At 36.7% G+C, this 22,310-nt stretch overlaps 2 protein-coding genes and 3 non-coding genes across 5 annotated transcripts; all 5 read left to right on the plus strand.

Annotated features, from left to right (window-relative positions):
- The first annotated feature begins 822 nt into the window (after positions 1 to 822).
- On the plus strand, positions 823 to 9,983 carry rps3 (ribosomal protein S3). The gene is made up of 7 exons (XM_032544970.1): positions 823 to 927; positions 2,131 to 2,261; positions 3,083 to 3,176; positions 4,541 to 4,635; positions 6,032 to 6,219; positions 8,342 to 8,545; positions 9,908 to 9,983. Exons 1-6 carry the CDS (start codon positions 898 to 900, stop codon positions 8,539 to 8,541), a joined length of 738 nt encoding a protein of 245 aa, XP_032400861.1. The 5' UTR covers positions 823 to 897; the 3' UTR covers positions 8,542 to 8,545; positions 9,908 to 9,983.
- On the plus strand, positions 4,248 to 4,397 carry LOC116708380 (small nucleolar RNA SNORD15). The gene has a single exon (XR_004336667.1). It is a non-coding gene; the product is annotated as a small nucleolar RNA SNORD15 (small nucleolar RNA).
- Positions 5,430 to 5,576, plus strand: LOC116708379 (small nucleolar RNA SNORD15). The gene has a single exon (XR_004336666.1). It is a non-coding gene; the product is annotated as a small nucleolar RNA SNORD15 (small nucleolar RNA).
- LOC116708381 (small nucleolar RNA SNORD15) lies at positions 9,580 to 9,729 on the plus strand. Its single transcript, XR_004336668.1, has one exon. It is a non-coding gene; the product is annotated as a small nucleolar RNA SNORD15 (small nucleolar RNA).
- A 1,265-nt stretch (positions 9,984 to 11,248) lies between the features above and the next one.
- kctd14 (potassium channel tetramerization domain containing 14) lies at positions 11,249 to 17,624 on the plus strand. The gene is made up of 4 exons (XM_032544977.1): positions 11,249 to 11,985; positions 14,719 to 14,943; positions 16,157 to 16,291; positions 17,194 to 17,624. The coding sequence occupies exons 1-4, from the start codon at positions 11,932 to 11,934 to the stop codon at positions 17,503 to 17,505; spliced, it is 726 nt and encodes a 241-aa protein (XP_032400868.1). The 5' UTR covers positions 11,249 to 11,931; the 3' UTR covers positions 17,506 to 17,624.
- Positions 17,625 to 22,310: the final 4,686 nt, after the last annotated feature.

A 22,310-nucleotide genomic window follows, 5' to 3' on the forward strand; every position in this document is an offset into this window, starting at 1 on the left:
CTAGTCTTTGTTGTGACTTAGTTTGTTTATTCTTGTCAACAATTACATCAATCAGGGTTTGTTTCAGAACTAAAACAAAATTGTTCAGTTATGATAGGAAATGATTAGATAACTCTTGTCTAAAGCTTCATACAGAAATATTTGTAGCAAAATAATTTACTGAAGGCATTGATTACTCTGGGTTAGGGTTAGGGTTGCTCTCTGTATGGGGGCTGATGTAAGTAATCAAGGATGCGTTATTTTTAATTGTAGCACCTGCAACAAGTTAAACTGAAAATATATTACAGAAAGCTACTAATAAAAATAATGCATTAAATAAATAGATATCATGGCACAGTAGCTTTTTATAATCTTCCAACAAAACCCCACTTCAAAAATCCTTTTTTTTCTGACTCTTCAAGTAGTTGACACGCAGAAGTGATTCCATCTAGTGGAGACTTTGGTTAATAAACAGTTATTTGTGTACCTGCTGTTTAGCTTATTTTTGATTAAGTTGTAAAATTAATACGTGAATCATTACTGAAATTTAAAAAAAATAGATTGGCTTCAACAAGCAAATATGTTGCTAACATACTTACAACTTAAAAGAAAAGAGTGCCTAAATGCCTTGCTGTTGACGTTGTTTGTATATTTCTGTTGTGTTTTGAAAAATTTTTACCACCAACTCCACGGAGGCCATGTTTTGTTGTTGTTGTTGTTTTTTTATTAAAGCGTAAAAAAATTAAACTGCTCACATTTCACGGCGATTTCAATTTTATCCGAGTCAACCCTGAAACGGCTGAAAACTACATTCCCCAGCGTTGACTTGAATAGAACGTCACCGGAAGTTTGTCCGTTCACTACAAAAGCATTTCCGCGTCCTTCCTGGGTCCTTTCCTGTCTACGGCCTATTGGAAGATGGCGGTGCAAATCTCCAAGAAGAGGAAGGTTAGCGGCGTTTCTTCTCCTCTCTACTCGCACAGGCAGCGATATTTTGTTAAAATGGACCCAGACTGAGTGAAACAGACGTATTTCCCGCTGGTTCTGGTGTCAAACGGATCGGTCCAGGTCCGATACGGGGAGGATTGTTCCAGATGCTGCGGAGGTGCTGCGTCCTCATTTAGACAGCTAGCATGGCTCATTTCGCCGGGGCCGCAGAGAAGTTATGAAATAACTCCCAGTTTCTGTTCCAAGATGTGTGTTCAGACAGCATCATTATATTTTAATGCGCTTTTCTGACCGTCAGGCCAGTTAGTTTAATGGCGGAATAATTAAAATAAAAAAAAGCTATTGGCTATTTAGTGAAACACCGTCGTCTTACATTTTACAGGAAATGTCTGTATATACATAAGGTACACTTTGAAGTAAAGATACTGAGCTTATGCCAAATAGATAAGAGAAATACATAGTTTACATTAAGTTGGATTTGTTTACCAAGCATAACTTGGGATTCTTAAAAGCAAAGCTGACTGGTGGAGCCTGTTATTGTGTGTTTATGGCTAATACTTGCCAATTAAAAACAAAATAATACCCAACTGCTATTGTTTTAGTGTGCTTTTTAATATTTGTGCAGTGTTTTTACTCTTAAGGTGTCAGATTGCTGGAATAAAATGTCTTACATCCTGTATTCCTAATAATGTAAGTCAGAAGCCATAATCGTGTTTAATAAAAATGGTAAAATGCAATTGTAAAGTTTTAGAGAGGATTTGTGAGGCTGATTTGCACCAACTAAAATTAATATGAACTTTATATGGTTTACAGTAGGATTTCATAATTGAAATCCTATTGTCTTAAAAAGACTGTTCATGGAAGTCTTTTTAAATTAAGCCACTGACAGTAGCTTGAATTCTTAAAAATTGATTCGATAGTTTTTTTTGCTATAGAGCAGTGATTTGTTGCAATAAAGAGGTTCAGCTGCAGAGTAGCTGGTTCTTTGTGTGTGTTTAATATTGAAATGATTTGTTTGGACCCTCTGATCCCACCTCTATGATCACCATTAAATTTATGGTCTTAAAAATCTAACCTCTGCAGACAATTTACCCTTTAAAATGATCGTGCAGGCACACTTCCAGAATTTCATATTATTCAGGATCCATTATTGTCTGACTTGACGTAATTATGTTTTTAAAAAGCTGCCTTTTTCTCCGTTAGTTCGTCGCAGACGGTATCTTCAAGGCCGAGCTGAACGAGTTCCTGACTCGTGAGCTAGCTGAGGACGGCTACTCCGGCGTGGAGGTGCGCGTGACCCCAACCAGGACTGAGATCATCATCCTGGCCACAAGGTGATTAACTGTCCTTCAGGGTACCTATAACTCTTCCTTTGGTTTGCTGTCAGTTGTTGGGCCTGTCACCATTACAAATTTTACTAGCCGATAAATTGTCTAGTTAGTGATTGTTATAAACAGTAATATTGTTGTGTTGAGACCAATTTCAAGTTTATTGGTAATGATGGTGGCATAATATTCCAAGTTTTCCTTCATAAGGATTAATAAACTTTAATTTTGTACATGACACTCCACACTGCAACTAGAGACTGCTTATACATCCAAAATGAAAAACAACCAAAAATAAATAAAAAGGAAACAACACACAACTGAAATCATAAATAAAATGGATTATGATGTCTCTAAACAAAACTGCCTTTCAAGAAATATTAATAATCAGAATGGAGCTTATTTTAATCTGTAATGTGATTAATTGCTTGTTGTGACAGGATTATTTGTTGTTGCTGCCTGTTGATACTTCCTTTTATAATCTACTGTATTACTGAATTTGTTTGAGCAGATTATTTTAGAAATTCATAATATTCTTCGGTGTTGTATCATCAGAGATTACGAGTCATTTCGGATTTGTAGAGAGACCATTTAGTTGACCAATCTATACTTTTTTTGTAATTTACCTGCTGATAACCAAGAAGAAATCATCTAATTTCAATCACAATTGTTGTTTTTTAGCCTCTAAATACACATTTAATGCAGCATAAATGATGCAGGTGTCCCAGTCCAGTAGAAAACAGTCCGTCTTGAACCTTGTACTGGACCAAGAGGATGTTTGGTTACTTCTGTCTACGGCACATTTTGAAACATTTTTTCTCTGTTTTCAGGACCCAGAATGTTCTGGGAGAGAAGGGCCGTCGGATCAGAGAGCTGACCGCTGTGGTCCAGAAGCGGTTCGGCTTCCCTGAGGGCAGCGTGGAGGTGAGCCGAGCAGAACGACCTTCATTGAGGTCAGGGATGACCGAGTCCAGTCCTCCAGAATTACTGTCCTGGATGCCCAACACGCTTAATTTTTTTCTTGCATGTTTGAGAAATCATTTATACTCCATGGCAACCATTCAGCTGTGAAAAACGCCTCGGTGGACCTAGCCCCGCCTTCGAGGCACAACTCCTCCTCTTATCTCGTTTACAGTTTCTGATTTTCCGCCTCACAGAGCAGTCCTCCGCCGATATTCCCCCTCAGCTCCTTCAGACTAGCCTGTAGCAGTTAGCAAACACCTTGTAGTGACTATTTGTCCAAAAATCAAAGAACTTAAGACTTAAATGTGATCAAAGCAAAAGGTGAATTCAACTCAAATAGTCTCCTGATGCACCTTGGATTCTGGCTCACGCAGTCCAAAAAGATACAAAAACTCAAAATGCAGTTATTTGTTTTATTCCATAGTTCAGTCAAAACAAGTTATAAGCTGATTGACTGGCTGCCTGATGACTGGTAAAAAACCATATGACCACCCGCATGCATAATGAGCTGCTTAAAACGTACCTATTTATACCGTGAAACACACACTTCAAAAACTGAAATTAATTAACTAATTAAGTGAATTACTAACCAAAGAACTTATTTTAAATAAGTTAAACAAAAATTCTAATTGTAAATTAATCAGAAAATAAGGAAAAATAAACTAAATAATCTAAATTCTAAGATTCAACTGAAAATGGAGAAATTACTCGTACACACCTGGTGGAACTGCTGAGCTCAGAGGAGCTACTTCTCAGTGAAACCCTGGTAAAAAAATAACTTTGTTAAAGGTTTAATAGAGGAGTCATGTAGTGATGACTTCCTGAAGGAGGAGTTTCATAAAGAGCAGGAGGTTTTAAAGAGACAGATGTCCAATTTCAAGGCTTTAGATTTCAAAGTCATATTTGATGTAACAGCTGAAGGTAACATAGTTACTTGATTGTGCTGTAAAGTGGCACAATGTGCCTGGAAAACACACAACACTGTCCCTTTAAAGCATCTAAAGTTTCATATTTTTCTAATCTCTGATTCCCCTTCTGTGATGATTCGATGACGAGACGGAACAGGAACCTCTTTGGTTCTGCAGGTTGCCGGTTCAGAACCACGTTCTGTGGTTCTGCTCCAGTTCCTCAGATCCAGGGTTCCTTTTCACATGAAGACACTGAGGCATTTGTCTGAGAAGGGTAGAAACCAGTTTCACAAGTATGAGCTTATTTACATAAATCTGTGCATTTAATTTAACTACTGCAACCTCGATGTAGATTTTTTAAATTTTATGTAGTTTACTTGTGTTGCTTAACTACGTTTGAACTGTTTCTTTTTTCAGTTGTATGCTGAGAAAGTTGCCACCCGTGGTCTTTGTGCCATCGCCCAGGCTGAGTCTCTGCGCTACAAGCTGCTGGGAGGCCTGGCAGTGCGAAGGTAAGCAGAGCTTAAATAACCAACAAGAGATGCTCAGACAAACCCGACTTTTAGCTTTGTGGTTGTTGATTTAGGCTGCATTCACATCAGCCATGTTTAGATCTCTTTAATCCAACTACAGTTCACTTGACTAAAACGTCTGGTTTGTTTGGGGAGGTGTGAACGCGAATCAAACAAGCGAACTCTGGTCCGCCTAAAAACATTGACGTAAACACTGGCATGGTTCGAATACATGCATCCAAAAGTAGGAAGTGGATTACAGCGCAGGGCATTCTGGGTAAAACAACCAAAACAAACCAGAAATTATTTTGCAGAAGACAAAAGAGAAATCCTGCATCTGTTAAAATCTGACTCTATTCCATCTTTAACATTTTCTGAAGAGGAAAGTTGAGCTCAGTGTCTTCTTTAGAGGTTTTTGTCGTTTCCTTCAGTAGTTTACAACTATTTGGTGTGAAAACATTGTCCGGGACGCAGAGGTTCAGGCTGGAGGTGCTGATTAAAAATACTAATTTCTCTGGTTTTGGAACTGATAAACTCAGTTGGAACTGAATTTTATTTTATGCCGACTCCGATCGGATCTAAAAACCGACAATTTGACAACTTTAAACGTGCTACTTTATGAGATGAACCAAAATATCCGTTTACAGGAGACTTTTTATCAATGAACTGCACCTTATAGTCGCTTTCTAGAATCCGGTTAACCGGGTTTTGGATCAGATGAGGCTGTTCTGCCGAGCTACAGGTTTTTATCCTCTAAATGTTTTAATTGTTAACTGTTTGCTCAGCTTCAGTCCCTTCAGTGATGAGACGATGACGAGTCGGAACCGGTCTCTGTCTGGTTCTGGTGGCTGGTTCTGATCCACGTTCTGTGGTTCTGCTCTGGCCCAGCAGAACAGCGAGGCTTTTTCGGTTGAAGACATCGAGGCATTTGTCTGAGAAGGGTTCAAATATTATTTCAGTAATCAATTATTCTGACAATTAATTGGGTAAAAAAATCTGACTGCAGATTTTTATACATTAGAAATGCATCAAAAAGATGAACATAAAAAATTATTATTGTTTTGATGCCTGAAAATCTATATATTTTTGCACAGTTTTGGATTATTTACTGTTCTGAATATGTTGTTCTTTTAGGAAATGACCTTGTTTGACTCTACATAAAATGGATTACTAAATTAGTTGATGATCATTTCATTAATTGATTAATCCGATAATTTGCTGGAGTTGTTAAATTAAAACTAATACTTTTGGGTTGTTGCTAATTCAGTTAGAGATTCAAACCTGGCTGCTGTTATTTCAAATTTGCAATAAAATTCCTGAAATTGATTAAATTTTCATGCTTTTTTTAGACCTAGTTGTTATAAAATAGATTTTTCTCTGGTTTATTCGCTTTCAGGGCTTGCTACGGCGTTCTGAGATTCATCATGGAGAGCGGCGCCAAGGGCTGCGAGGTCGTGGTCTCTGGGAAGCTGAGGGGTCAGAGGGCAAAGTCCATGAAGTTCGTGGACGGCCTGATGATCCACAGCGGAGACCCCGTCAACTATTACGTCGACACGGCGGTTCGCCATGTCCTGCTGAGGCAGGGTGAGTACCGGCCCATTTCCTGTCCCTCCAAACGCCCAGACTGATGAAATAAACCAGATGATTTCACTTTGGTGTTTTCAAGGTTTGGAAAGTGCTTGATTTCTGCATAAGGTCCTTGAAAGTTGTTGATATTCAAACTGCAAGGTTCACTAATTAATATTTTAATTGACGGTTTTTCATACAAACATACCGGGGCGTAATAATGTCAAGCATAAACATATTAAGCATTAACTTCAAGATGTGTGTTTTCAGGAACAAAGAGGACATACAAAACTCATCCAATTATAATAACTATTATGAAAAATATGTATTTTTAATATTATTAAAATGTATTTTTAATAAAAACATTTATTTCCTCTCAGTCAATACAGTAATTTTGAATTTGAATAATAAATAATAAAAAAGTGAATAATACAAAAATCAGTAAAAAAAAACCAAAGAATAGAAATAAAAAAATCTAAATTACTTTGACGTAAGAAATGCCATAAACAGCTGCCATTTAGTGTAGAATTTAAATAAACTGCAGAGTTTTGTAATGAATTACAATCTAACATTTGGAAAACATTATTGTGGAAAGTTATTTTAAGGTTATTTTAGTTATTTTAAAGACATATTTTCTTCTTGCTCTCTGAAGTTAAACTAAACGTTTCTCTTTTAGGTCAATTAGAATTACAAAAAATATTTCTGTTTGCAAGAAAACATTGAATTTCAGCAGGAAGGTAATTTGCCTTAGGATGTGTTTGGATTATAGTGAGTATTTATTATTCCTAATGAATCAATGACTTATTGATTTGTTATTGGAATAAAGATTAGCTTGTATTTTATACATTAAACTAGGGCTGCTGTAAACGAATATTTTGATAATCGAGTAATCTATCGATTATTCTTACGATTAATCGGATAAAAAAATTAATAAAATATTGGTAAATCTTGCATAACAGCAGTGTTACTATCAGATATCAATACCAGTCCAGTTTTTTGTATTTGAGTTTCCCTAACAGTTACTTTTTGGTAGTTTATAAAATTAACCTGTAACAATAATAGCTCACTTTCTAAGTTAACATGAAGAAAAGTTATACAAAGATCTGAAATTATATTTAATTTAATATTAAAGAGGCAGGCTCACAAATACTCTTATAAAGAATGTCTTTGCTCCAGCTTTTGGTTTATGTTTTCATCTTCAGTCAGTTTAATAGATAAATTCTCACCTTCCCCCATAGCTGTCAAGCTTTGGGTTTGACAATATGGGAAATGTCGGCTGGAGTGGGGGGGGCAGGCGAACGAACGAACGTAAGATGGGGGTGGAGAGGAAGAAATGGACCAGGGGACAGACGAACGTACGTCAGGGGGGGAGAGACGATTGGTAGACCAGGGGACGAACGTAAGAACGGGGGGAGCAATACGGGATTTTTACGGCACCTTCGTTCGTCACACTCAGAAACTCGTCTACCAGCCATGAACCGCCACGATGATTTCCGCCACCCATTTGTTCAGACCGAGATGATATGAAATTTATTGTGTGCTTCGTCCGTAAAGCTACACGGTACACTGTAACCATCAACCACTCAGCCGCCCACCGTGGTCAGTCTATCCGCTCACCTGTATAAATACCTGCAGTCAGAGCTCCGACTCTGCAATGTCCCGGCCGAAACACGGTGCGCTAAATAATAAAACATAAATTAACGAAGCTTCGAGGCAGGTCAATTTTCATCGAGGAATTTTAATAATCGAGGGACTTAAATTATTCGAGGAATCGTTTCAGCCCTACATTAAACAACATTATTGAAATTAGTTGAATTAGTGTTTTGTTCTCGGACCAGTCAGGTGTATCAGGCGTGTGAAAGACACATTTCAAAACATAAAATTTGTTTTATTTTAATTTATTGCTACTGCTATAAAATGTAGAATATTACCACAAGACTTTATGAATAACAGTAAATGAGATATAATGGTGAATTGAAACTCTTCTTTTAGTTCATTTGTATTGTTTTTAGTAGTGCTGGAAAAGTTTCCTTGCCTTGAAATTGGTTGAATTTTACTGCGGGAAAAGTACAAATGGGTTGTTGTTGGTTTCAGTGAGACTAGCAAACCCTGAATCATTGTTTTTTCTGTTGTTTCTTAGGTGTGCTGGGCATCAAGGTGAAGATCATGCTGCCCTGGGATCCCAGCGGTAAGATCGGCCCCAAGAAGCCGCTGCCCGACCACGTCAGCATCGTGGAGCCCAAGGAGGAGAACCTGCCCACCACACCCACGTCAGAGCAGAAGGGGGCCAAGCCCGAGGTGCCCGTCATGCCCCAGGGAGTCGCTGTACCCACCGCATAAGAGGGTAAGAAGAGTCGGAGGATTCTTTGCAGTTTTAATCATTAAATTCTTTGATTTTCTTTATTGTTCAAGAAGAAAACAAACATTTGGGAGCTACAAGTAACCTTTTAGTTTATGCAGAAACAATAAAAGTGTCCTGCATGATTTCTGGGTCTTCTCAGTGTCAGGCGACTGAAAAATGGCTCCCACTGCAATAATATGGCAACATTTAATGATTTTACAGAGGGAAAATATGACAAAATCGAGTTGATCAGGACTGCATTAACAACTATCATCTATTGACAATCTGGTAGGAAAATGACACATTCTGCAGAATTTTTTATTTAACCACTTAATTTTGGATATAATATTAGAAATGCATTAAAACATAAAATTAAATTAATTTTTAAAGAAGAAAATAACCATTTTATTCTCTAAAATGCAATAAAAGCATTCCTTTAGTCTGAACCAGATGAAGCTAAAACTACGCCACTTGATGAGTTTTGGTTAAAACATAATTACAGAGATGTTTGTTTTTAGTCTTGAATGTAAAATATATATGCATCTATAATCAAATACTAAATTAATTAACGGTTATTTCAATAATCGATTCATTGCGATTAATCATTTGGGCCCTGAAGTTAAATCAGCTGAACTTGGAAATTAAAGATAGTATTAAAAGTCTCCACTAGGAGGCGCTCTCATCCCATCAGCCCTACAGGTAGAGTTGAAGAAATGCATTTAGATTCAAAATTAATGAAATATTTAAAGATGCTCTATCAATATGTAGCGCAACTAAAATATCAGCTTGTCTCTCTGAAAACACATCAAGCGACAGTATTAACCGTTTTTAGTTTTTTAAATTATGCATAAATAGAGATTTTCTTCTGTTTCAGACCTTTGGAGACAATAAAAAATTTCTGAAAAGCTAAATTGACAAGTGGAAACACAAACAAATCCGTAAATCGGTTTCAGACAGAAAAAGTCCAATTAGTAGCCCAAATTAAAACTGATTTTTAAGGAAAATGTTTGTATTTTTCTTAGTATTTGTTTACGTCCCTTCCTTGATGAGACGATGACGAGTCGGAACTGGTCTCTGTCTGGTTCTGGTCGTGACCGGTTCAGTTTCACGTTCTGTGGTTCTGCTCCGGTCCGTCAGACCAGCGAGGTCATTTCAGTTGAAGACATCGAGGCATTTGTCTGAGAAGGGTTTAAAACGCACAAGAAATGGTCACCGTGTGTTGAAAATGTGCAAAAATTGAGACATTTCTGCTCAAATCTGTAGAAAAGCTGAGAAGTTCAGAATTTACTGAACTGTTAATTATTTTATTTGATGTAAAATGTTAAGTGAAACTGGGTTTTAATTTATACTCTTTTGCTTTTGCAGGTTTTTAACCGTTCTACTGGATGGGTTGAAGTCTCTGGCATTTTTGTGTACAAAACAATAAAATCTGGAAAATACACTTTTTGAGTTTTGGTCTTTCTTTCAAAACTTCAGCATTTCAGAGGGGCTGAAAACTCATCACATTATAAGCATTTCATATCAGCTGACATCAATAATTATTCAGTAGGTTTTTGTTTGTTTTAAATATGTGAAATGCTGCCAAACTGGTGGCATTTGTCTGTTTATCCAGTTTTCACTCCGCCATTTTTTTCTTTGTTTTCCACATCTTTACACAAAAACAAAATTACATTTTATCCACATTTACTACAATTATTAAACAGCCAAACGCAACAGTGATGGCTGATTTAAAAAGAAAATAAAAAACAAAGCCGATCATTTTAAGCAGTTGTGGGGAGAAGTTCAACTGCTGCTGCGCAAGTTACTCGACAGGCTGTTGCTAGGTAACCAAAGCACGAGTGAGTCGCTAGGTAACCAAAGAGTGAGTTAGCTTAGCTGGCCCTGAGAAGTTAAGCGGTTAAAGCCTTTTCTTTGCAAATATCCCCAAAGTTGCTGCGTGGTTCTGGGTCGGAGTTCAGTGGATATTCTGTTATCGCGATATGTTCTGTTGATTTATTGTGTAGCTCTACTTCTCAGGTCTACAAGTAAAAAATATGAAAAGACTCGCACGTCATGTAGCGCTGAAAATATGTTCAGACACAACTCGTCCTATATTAGTTAGTGGTAGGGATGTAAAGAATCATCTGAGGTGGCATTTTGATAATCTACTTCAGTACAGCTGCTCTGCTCTGAAGAAGTTAAAAACTAAAGAGCATGTGGGTGCGGCTGGAGGTAAACAGTTGGGCTAAACAGAAAAGCGTTTGAGAGGAGAGTTGAGATGCTTCACTTGGTTTTAATTTGTTACACCATTAAGTTGGTAAAATAGCTTCTGAACAAAATCCATGGTGATACCTGTGAACTTCTTGACGGAGATTAATGCATCTACACTCCATGGAACAGCATATAAGCATAATTTACTAAACTGATCAGGAATAATTAAGTAATTAGTATTTTTAACAGTCTTTACAGAATTGTAGATGTCATACTATGGACTGAATGAAAGCCAGATTACCTGGAGAGAATACAGAGGACATGCAGAAACATCCCAGGACAAAGTAAAAGGAAATTATTAATATTTAAACGGGTTGTATTATACACTGCTCAAAAAAATAAAGGGAACACTTAAACAGGTGTTTAACACTTAAAGTGTTCCCTTTATTTTTTTCAGCAGTATATATTTTCCAGGCTGCCTTCACTTATTATTAAAAAATTGCTGTATATATGAAATATAACTTTAGAGGCCTCTGTCTCTCTAAGAAATTCCTGCTCTTCCCATCTTTGCCTTCAGGAAGTCATTACTCCCCTTTATGTCTTTTACAACCGCTCTTAGCGTTGAACTAACAGGTAGCTGTGCAGCTCCATCAGGTATTTGCTAATTGCTCCTGCTGCTAGTTTGAAGGGCCTGAGTGGGGAAATCTGATTGCTGTTTAAATTTATGATGAACACTCATAGTTTTCATTGTACACTTGAAATATAGCAATGAAAAATATACCTTTAAGTGACATTTTATACTGAAGTGCGTTAATTTGATCATCTTGTGAAATATAGTGCTCCATATTTTAGTAATGATAGAAAATTTAGCTTTTAATCACAAATTAACACTAGTAAATAAAATGTAAAAAGAACTTAGCATCCATTCAAGTGTAATTTTTGTGTATCCTGTCTGCTCCGAGTCTTTTTGTTATATAAAATATTTATTTAGATTTATGAGTAAATCTTAGTAACACTGGTTGCTAAAGTAATTTTCATTTGTCCTCTGAGATACTCATTAGACAGGTTTCTAAAAATGCAGCAGAGTGAGACATCTTCCCAGCGTTCCAACGTCTATGGTTGGATCCGGGTTAGGCCACGCCCCCTAGCTGCTACCTGCTCGACTCCTCGGTCCCACCTGGACTTTCAGAGGACGCAAGATGAGTCTGCCGGACTACAAATCAACTGGTAGACAACCTTCATCTGTGCTCTCGGTAAGAAATCTGACTCATCGCGTTGATTCTTGTTGTTTTCGGGTTGAAGCTGAAAACTGCGGGGAAGTTTCACCTGTCCGAGGAACAGGTGTGTGGAAGTTCAGATCGGATCGCATTCGGGTCTCAATATCTATATTAGTTTGTGCAAAGTGACGCGGTTGGGTGCAGATTTTACAGTATTTGTAGTGTAGATTACCAGTTATTGATAAGTTTGTTTGGTGATTTACTAAGCTGATAATATCTGACTTTGAGTTGGTGTTGTCTCACCTAGCTGTATGGAAATCAGCTGAGAACAAATTTGTCGACTTATGTGAGGCTTTACTGCAACTCAAGCACGAATAAGCTACTAATAATACTCAAGTTAAATGACTTTTGTTGCCTAAATTGATCAAATTAACTACTTGCTATGGTTCATTTTTAGTTGATAATCCTGCACTGAAGGTAAAAATGTGCTGTTTCTTTGCAGATTCAAGTTTGACAGAGATCAATATTTATAACTGACTTTACGCAGTTTTACAGATTTACAGAGCTAAAAGACAAACACCGTCTATGGGTTTTCCAAATCTGGTCTTTATGGTCTAAAATAATTAAACTGAAGAGCACAAAATCATTCAAAGTATTTCACTTTGTTGTTGTTTATTAAACTCGTTAAAGACCTAAAACGGGTCTAAGGATGATTTGAACCACCTAGCTGTATGGAAAGCCACATGTGCCTCAATTCCAAAAATATATTTACACATAGAAAATTTTTAAGAACAGCAACAAACATAAAATAATCTACATTTACATCAACAAAAAAGGTACAAATTATTATTTAAATCTAGAATTTATCTAATAAATATTTTTACTTTATGGCCACTTACTGCAGAACATCATGAACTTGTTTTTTCTTATTGTGTTCCCTTGCAATAAACGTGCTTGCAAGTAAACTGGTTTATTTTGTGTACAGTCATAGTAGTTGCCTTTCCATTGACCTTAAAACTACAAAAATTGGAATTAGCTTAATAAACACCCATCAGTGGAAACACTTTTTGTATCATGAGTCACATAATCAACAACTGGATGTTACTGCTGGCAGAAAACATGAAGAAGATGACAGGAAGTAATTTGAGGATGATGGCATGGTATACTAAGGGTCTGCTCCCAATATGGATGTGATTTTGATGTCAAATATAACGCTAAGAAAAGCAATGTCATGATTGTTAGAAGTAGAGCAGATAAGCATCTGATAACCCCTGACTTCTTTTTATCTGGCATTGTCCTCAATATATACAATGAAATTAAATATCTGGGACATTACATAACTGATGACCTATCTGATGATCGTGACATTCGTAGGCAGTATTGCATGATGTATGCACAGGCTAATATTTTGATCAGAAAGTTTGGTATGTGTTCATCTTCTGTGAAGGTAGCTCTTTTTAAAGTTTTTTGTACTTCATTTTACACAGCCCATCTATGGCGAAGATATAAAAAAAGTAGCCTGCACAAACTTTATGTGGCATACAATGATGGCCTGAGGCTCCTACTCAAAGTGCCTAGATGGAGCAGTGCCAGCCACATGTTTGCACATAACGCTGTTCCCACATGTGCAGCTGCGCTCAGGAATCTCATGTATAAATGTATGTGTAGATTACCCGTGTCATACAATAATATAATAGCAATTTTAGTAAACCCTGTTTTTAGTACAGCGAGATTTTTCTCAAGATTGTGGAAACATTGGCGTCATCATTTATTTGTGGCTCAGTGACTGTCATATTCCTTTTTGTTTTTTTTCTTCTTTTCTTTTTGTTTTACTATGGACCTCTTTTGTGTCTGAAATAAAGATTGATTGATTGATTGATTGTATATTTTTTAATGATTTGTCACGTGAACAAACGTTTTCATGTGTGACTTTAACTGTACTCGTTGCAAAATTGTATTTTTTAAATATTAGCAGAATATCAATACATTTTGGAAATGCAGCTAGTGATAAGAAATGTCGATTTAAAGTCCTGAGTGAAAACTTGTTTATGCTTTCTTAACAATATGGTGCAAGAAAATAGCTGAAAATGTATCTGATAATTGGGTGTTCGTGGTTGTTTTTATGGTATCCTTCAGTGGAAAAATAAAAAATAGCAGGAGACTGGACTGCACGACTACCAGCAGGAAAGAGATTCCAACCAAAACTACCAGTAGATGGCGGTATTACTCCGTTAATATAATTAAAAATAGTCTAAATAGTTTGGACGTCTCTGTTATTTCTTTACTGAAATAAGACAAAGTTAGCTCACAAGTAACTTCGCAGAAAAATAAGTACGGTACTAGTTCCACTGGCAGATTATTTCACTTATAATAATCTGCCACCCATGTTCAAAGTTAAATAATCTGCCACTGTAACTAAAACTTTTTCCTCAATATTAAGAAATTGTGACTTAAAACAAGCTCTTATATCTTGTTGAAAAGCTACTTGTAAGTTAGTTATGTCTTATTTAAAGTAAAGTTAGATATTAGCACTTACTCTGATACTTTTATTGCAATATCATCTAGAACCTGTTGTAAGGAGAAAACGAAAAGAAAACGTTGGGATGTTTTTAGAAGCAGCTGAGACGTATAAAGAAAAGTATAAAAAGTTGTAAAATGTTCATTTTAACCTGGTTCAATGCATCATAAATCCAGATCCCTGTCTTCAAGATACTGAATTTATTCCATTTGGTTGTTTTAAAACTCTTTGTGATTGTTTTCCTACCTCAGCGCTCTCCTGTGGTTCAGCTAAATGTCGGGGGTCACCTGTTCAGCACCACACTGAGCACGCTCAGAAGACACCCGGACTCCAAGGTGGCGGAGCTGTTCGGCTCTCAGCCCAAAGTCAGCACCGACGCTCAGGGACGCTTCTTCATCGACCGCGACGGTTCCCACTTCGGAGCCGTTCTGGAGTTCCTGAGGTCGGAGAAGCTGCCGACGGAAAACATCCAGGAGGTCTGAGGCACAGCGTTGTTCTTAAATCACTCTGCAATAGGGCTGCAACGATTAATCAAATTAATCTGTTATTTTAATAATCATCAACTGATTCAGTAATTCATTAATCGTTAGCTGGAGTATACAGACTCAAAAAAGGGTAACTGTTGAAAGAACAACAAACTCAGAGCAGCAATTGAGTCAAAAATGTTCCAAAAATATAAACATTTTGCATTTAAGATAAAAAAACAAAACTTCTTTTTCTGTAGATATTTTCTACCCAGATCTCCTCGAGTGACAGTTTCTACCTTCATCTGGATCAAAATCTGTAATTTGCTATCAAGCACATTTTGCTAGTTATTAATTGGTCAACCCAAAAATAATCAATAAACCAACCGTACACTGTATTGATAAGTGAAGCAGAAAAGGTTGAGCTTTTCAAATGTTGATGTTAGAAGTATCTCTTAGCTGCAGACGCATCTTTTACTACAAATGATCAAGCGTTCATGAGAAGAATGCAATGTTATTGCATTTCAGGCAATAAAATGTTTATTTACTTATGTAAAACAAAAAGAACTGAATTATGTTTAACTGCATTTTCTAAATATATTTCTGATATTATATAAATTAAGCATGAATGTTAATGCGAATCTGCAAAATGTGCCATTTTATTATGTAAAAACTGACTTTTTTGAGCTTTACATCATGTTATAATGTTATAACTTTATCAAAAACACACCTGGAGTGTTGCACTGATTCTTTTGTGCATGTTTGAGAAATCCTTTAATCTCCATGGCAACCATTCAGCTGTACAAAACGCCTCCCCAGAGCTGCAGTTTTCAACCAGAGCAGCCTTCTCTCACTCAGCTCCTTCAGACTAGCCAGCAGCAATTAGCAAACACCTGGTGGAACTGAACATCAGCTGAGCTCATTATAGGAGCTACTTCTCAGTGCAACGCTGGTAAAAATGTTGTTAAGAGGTTAATAGAGGAGCCATGTTGTGATGACCTCCCGAAGGCGGCGTTTTTAAAGAGACAGAGGTCCAATTTCAAGGTGTTCAATTACAACAGAAGCTAACATAGTTACTCGATTGAGCTATAAAATGGAACTATGTGCCTGGAAAACACATAATTCTGGCCTTTTAAATGAAAAATCTGCAAAATCATCAGAATAATCGATAAATTAATCAATAACTAATACAACCGTTAGCTCCAGCCCTGCATTGTGTGTTCAGGTGTATACAGAAGCGGTCCACTACAACATCAAGGAACTGATCAAACGTCTGGAGGAGACGCCTGAGCTGTTTGGGGAGCTGGTGGGGAGACAGCAGTTCCTCTCCAGGGTCCCGCACTACAAAGAAAACATCGAGGTTAGCAGCTTCCTGTTTTTACCGCTTTCTCTGCTCCTTTCATCCCAGAACCGTCTCATCTTTACTTCTTTTTTTTTTCTTATATTGTAGCGGCTAAAATCCTGTATTTTAGGCTACTGGTTGTTGTGCTTGAAGGCGTTGTTCTTACGTGCGTTCAGTAGAGATTTACCATGTCGATCTTTAGTTTGACTTATAAAAAGGTCATTTATTGAACAGAACAATGTCCATTGATTGCTACTTCCATGTAGTTACACGTAAATCCGACATCAAAAACCTAAACCAAACACAGTGGAAAACTGTTGCCTCTTCCCACTAACAACACCTGAACAGAATCACCATTGACCTTAAATACCCATCCCCCATCAGACACACAGAACTCAAAATGAAAATCGCCCCCTGGTGGCGATAAACACAGAAAAGGATAAATGGCTCCTACATATATAGTCAATGAAAGTTTACATTTACAACAACCTCAGTCAATCAAAGTGGTTCCTAACATCACAGTGAGTGATAAAACAAGAAACAAAATTAAGTTTGATATAGACAAATAATAATAAAAACAACAGTAAAGTTTGGTAGTAAAGTACCAAAAATAGTATGAATAAAAACCAAGACACACTTAGCTTCATCTGCAGCAATTTCCCCAAAACTTGAATCAATTAAGTACAAATTCCCCCCTTTTTTAAAACTGTTTATAAATTAGGAGCATGACAGCGCTAGTTCTAGGCTGGTAGCTTGTTTATTGTTGCCATGGCAACTGTTATGACAACTAAAGAGTTTCTATTCTAGTGCATTTAATTAATAAAAGAACTAAGTCAGATTTTTATACGACTAATAAAATTAACTTACAATTATCTACTCATTAGCAAGAAGCCCTTAGAAATGTTAAAATCTTCTGTTAGGTTCTGATCCGTATTGCCAGAGCGGAGGCCGTGGCCGCGCGCCGCTCCACCATCCTCATCTGCGTCATGCGGACGGAGGACGACCTGGGTTTCTATGACAACGCCGTAAACAGCCTGGAGGCGGGCACGGAGTCTGCGGTGACGTTCGGGCCGTGGAAGGCCGACCCGTCCGTCAGAGACCTGCTGGACTGCGTGAAGATGGACATCGAGCGTCGCGGCTACAACGTTAGCATCGAGGCGCACGCGCCCGAGCGCAGCTTCCTGTCCAAGAGCTACGACTTCTTCTACAAACTCACCTTCACCTGGTGGTGACGAGGCGCCCGGGAACTAAACGACTGCACTTTATTAATTAATTATAATGAGCTGCACCTTCTGGTTTTCTGAAGGAATAATATTCAATCAAAATAAAATACATCAATCTTTTTTTTAAAGGGGATTTGTTATCAAATTTTTTTTTTTTCTTTTTTTACTGTAATTTTTGTCTCCAAAGTGGCGTTTTTTGGGAATAAGCTAATGTTTTTTTGGTGTCTGGGAATTAAACCATTAAAAAAAACCTCCTGATTGTTAAAGTGGCAGTCATAAAATCATAAAAGAAAATCATAAAATATATGATTTTTAAATATTTGTTAAAACTATCACCATGTCTTGACAATATGATGTGACACAGATAATGTGCTAAAAGATCGATCTCCTCCACCTTCTTTCTGAGCTATTATTAGCATCCGAAGAAATGCACTGCTCCCGACCATAAACAACCAATCAGAGCCAGGAGGAAGGTCTTAGCGTTGTCAATCATCCTCTTGAACGTGCTGCTAAATGTATTATTGGCGGAGAAACAACTTGCAGGAAAACTGTTTATCCACCATCATCGGTGGCTATGCTAACTAGCCTTAACATTCACAACAAGATCTGCTGATGGGGAGCTGTACTGTAGCAGAGAACAAGATGATTGACAGCGCTAAGACCCACCTCCTTGCTCTGATTGGTTGTTTCTAGTTAGCACTGGGAGAAAGCAAAGTAGCTTGATTTTTTTTGACAAATAATCTTTCTTATACTCTCAATATATAGTGACAGTTTCAACAGATATTTAAAAATATATATTCTTTATAGAAGTTATATAGCAACAGAACTGCGCTGTTACCTAGCAACCTAAGCTGAGATCCAGCACATTTGGCCAGCTGGTTTACCACTGACCAAGACAATTGTTTTGTTGTCGACTTATCATTCAGAAACGACTTTCTGCGTTCTAGTTGGTTGCGCAGGAGGCTCCACTTCTGCTTTTCAAAGATGTACGGTTGTATAATTGTGCAGTTATTTTCATGTGCAAGTGTAAATGTTGAGTTTTCAAAAGAGAGCGGCTAGATAAGCAGCTTATTTGGCTTTAAAGTGACAAGAGGCCCTGAAACAACTAAAAATATTTTTGCACAAAAATGTGATGAACATGTTTTGTGAAGGCCATAGATTTGTCCTAATTTCCAAGGAAGCATAACAGGTCACTTTTAAGTTGGGCAATATTCGTGCGAAGTGTTTCATGTCTGTCGTTTTAACGTCAGGCCTACATCATCCTCTTCTAACTGTGTCGCTGACGTCACACAAGTGTTTATTTCAGCGCTTTGAACATTTTCACAGCTTTCTGAGGGGATTTCACTGCCTGCAGACAATACTGCGTCAAACCCCCGACACTGGGCAATCCGCAGCTCACTCACAGACGAACCGAAATGTGTGAAGAGGCAAAAGATGAACCGTAAGCAGAGCAGCTGCCCCGGCGTCGGCCACGTAACATTTAAAAGCTGCCAAACCACATCCTGTCAGGATGAGGTGAGGTGGGGGGGGCAGAAATCTGCTGGTGTCCAACGGGGCCTTGAATGCACCGCCTTTATTCTAGAACAAGACAGCATGTCCTGTTAGGTGAAAGGGGAAATCACAGAGTCTGAATGTAAAGTTGATTCAAACGTTTCAGTGGAGGAAATAAATATATCATGGTGTCTGTTCTGCTGATTTAATTTTTTTAGAAACAGTTAATAATGAATGCACAAGTTTTAACAAAACATGCAGACACACTTTGACTTAAAAGATTAAGAATAAGTGTCATAATGAAAGTTTTACTTTCCAGTCAAAATGCCATCAGTATAACATCCTGGACTGTTTGTAAAAAAACAACAACAAAAATAAACAAGAGCATTTTCACTCAAAAGATTCTGTAAATGTGTTACATGTAATCAAATTAAGTTGATCCAAGCAGATATATTAACTTTATTAAGGTGTCAAGCTAAACACACATAAGTAAAGTAAGTTTGACAAACTTAATTTGAATACATGAAACAGATAAATACCATTTTTAAAGCAGGAACTACTTTCTCTTCAGAGAGCGGTGTCCAAACGTTTTGTCATGTGGGCAAAAATCGCAAAGTCAAAAGTTTTTGTGAGCCAGGAAAAAAAAAAAGCCCATCAAATAATGTCTTTTTTTCTCTCATAATGGATCCAAAACTTGAAAGGATTTTCCACATTAGCTGTATTAAATCAAGTTTAACACAAAAATAAATCTAGTTGTTTGGATTTCATTGAATAAATTTATTTGTAGTGATAAAAACAGGATTTGCTTAACTTTTTTCAAAACATTTGATAAAGTCATTGTTAAATAAATAAATAACTGTTTTGGTTGCAGCAAAATGGCCTTTTCAGTAAAGGTTTCAGCAGAGACATAGTTCTATACTCAAAGCTTGGTTATAAAAACATACGAATACTTTGTGTTGTGCTTAAAATTACGTTAATTTAAAAATAAAATGTCTCCATCTGCGTCTCATGCCTGTGCTAGACGTTACAGGGTTTTATCGTTCTCAAACTGCAGTTTGGAGGCCATAAAAAATCAGTCCAAGGGCCACAAATGGCCCCCTGCCCACATTTTTGACACATCTGCTGTCATAAAAACACCTCAATCCAAACATTTTGTATGGAAACCATCGATACGGCATTCTGAATCCAAAGCTTGTTGGAAAATATTCAGATTCTCAAAAAGCTTCTAACTTGGCTGTTAAAATAACACAAATTCTAGTTTCTAGTTTAGCAGTGACATGACATAAAACAACGTTGTAAAAATTAACATTTGTTTTTATTGGTCCTCAAGCATTGCAGATCCGGTCCCTGGTTGGACTTTTAGAAGTCAAACTTTAAAATTAATAATACAAAGAATCATTTAAACAGGCAAATAAGAACAAAAACGATGGCGGATAGCTTTGTGCTACTTAGCCTGTTCAGTTTAACAAAATTTCTGATAAAGAATAAATGTTACATGAGAACTTCGTTCAGACGGGTTACATTTATATATTTATATGTTTATATATAGAGAGTTGGGTAATAACTAGTTACATTTACTTCAGTAACTTTTGTTGAAAAACAATTTACTTTTAGGAGTATTTTTTAGTTTTACTTTTATTTGAGTAATTTTATTTTGAAGTACATGTAAAAATTTCTAGATTTTCTTCCCACTGAATGAAAAACAAAACATGTTTTAACCAAAAATTCATCAGACACAGACACACACCTGCAGATTCTGTTGAAGTTTCATCAGTTTTTTATTGAAAGAAACTGATCTGGAAACATTTTATTTTGCCTGATTGTGTTAATATAAATTATTGTCATTTTGGTCCTTAAAATACCAAAATTTCCACGTAACTTTATATTTTGGTCTGTCTGATGACGTTAAAATTTTTTAATATTAAATGATTGCTAATTTGATCAGCTACTCAGTACTTTAGAGTTTTTACAAAATATTTTTTACTTTAACTTGAGTAAAAATAAGTGCCACTCATACTTGAGTTCAACTCGGGTACAAATATTACAAATATTCTACATTTTGATGAATAATTCCTACCTATAAAACACATCATGATTTTTCTCATCCTTCTTTATCTGGCACCATGCTTTTTTTAAAAATATAATTTTAAAAATGTTTGCACCAACCCAGGGCTAAAGGTGATGCCTCATGGTACGGTCAAAGCTAAACATGCAAATGATGCTAAAATATGATGGAAAATCCTGCAAATCAGCATTAATACAGTTCAAATGCAGCACAGTCAGCTTTTGCAGAATATAGTTTTTTTTTTTTACCATACACCCAATATTATAGGTCAAATCAAGTTTCCACAGAGCAGGTGTGGTGCCGGCTACATACAGTGTTTTCACCACAACGTGTCACAATTATGCTTCCTAGAACAAAGGAAGAATGGAGGCAGAAAAGATGCAAACGACAGCATTTCACACCTCAGACCAGAAGTGACACTTGAGTAACAACAACAAAAGAGATCAGAAGATTTTTTTATTTTTTATTTGAGTATAATAAATGCCAGTTCTACCAACATCCTGTAACATCACTGGGCTATAACAAAGACAACCGAAGGTCAACAGCTGAAAACAGTTCTTATATCTCTCTTTTATTGTCTGTTTTATTGTAAGAAAGCAGATAAACTAAAGTAAAATATTCAAAATAAGTGTCATGATCACTGTAAAGTGCCGGTGTGTTAGAGAAATGTGAACATCCTAACATATAAAACTAGATTCTGTCCAATATCAATAGAATCTGTTTGATAAGATCTAATCTTCACTGATAACAAAGACGTTTCAGACGAGTCAGATGTGGAAAAGTACAGGAGATGCAATATGATTAATATCACAATTCATAACAAAAGGTTTAATACACTCAGTTATTTACCTGGGATTTAAGGTGATGGGCTTCCACAAAGTAGTGCATGATTGAAAAGTGGAAGAAGAAAAAAAAGATTCAAAGGTGTTTGTACAAATAAAAACTGGAAAGTGTGGCATGCTTTTGTTTTCAGCCCTTCTGAATCAATTTTTAAAAAAATGCTCCTTCACTGTAGTTACAGCTGCAGATATTTAGGGTTGCATTTCCAGATTTTGTTCATCTAGAAACTAAATCTTTTCTTCTGTTTTCGTAAAATAGCTCAAGTTTAATCAAACTGAATGAAAAGGGTCTGAAAACAGAAATGTTCAAGTCTTGCTACAGATTCTTTTGCTGGATTTTGCTCTGATTGTAAATTCCGGGTTGTAGTCCTTTAAAAATACATTTTTGAACAGGTTTTATTTCAGTAAATTCCTGTTTA

Source organism: Xiphophorus hellerii, chromosome 18 (assembly GCF_003331165.1).
Source record: "Xiphophorus hellerii strain 12219 chromosome 18, Xiphophorus_hellerii-4.1, whole genome shotgun sequence".
NCBI lineage: Eukaryota > Metazoa > Chordata > Actinopteri > Cyprinodontiformes > Poeciliidae > Xiphophorus > Xiphophorus hellerii.

What these genes read in the sequence shown, in the direction of transcription:
- rps3 (XM_032544970.1), top strand. Translation starts at nt 898, where the DNA reads ATGGCGGTGCAAATCTCCAAGAAGAGGAAG. An exon ending in GGAGGCCTGGCAGTGCGAAG is followed by an intron (nt 4,636 to 6,031) that starts GTAAGCAGAGCT and finishes ATTCGCTTTCAG; the next exon opens with GGCTTGCTACGGCGTTCTGA. An exon ending in CCATGTCCTGCTGAGGCAGG is followed by an intron (nt 6,220 to 8,341) that starts GTGAGTACCGGC and finishes GTTGTTTCTTAG; the next exon opens with GTGTGCTGGGCATCAAGGTG.
- kctd14 (XM_032544977.1), top strand. Translation starts at nt 11,932, where the DNA reads ATGAGTCTGCCGGACTACAAATCAACTGGTAGACAACCTTCATCTGTG. An exon ending in AACCTTCATCTGTGCTCTCG is followed by an intron (nt 11,986 to 14,718) that starts GTAAGAAATCTG and finishes TTCCTACCTCAG; the next exon opens with CGCTCTCCTGTGGTTCAGCT. An exon ending in ACTACAAAGAAAACATCGAG is followed by an intron (nt 16,292 to 17,193) that starts GTTAGCAGCTTC and finishes ATCTTCTGTTAG; the next exon opens with GTTCTGATCCGTATTGCCAG.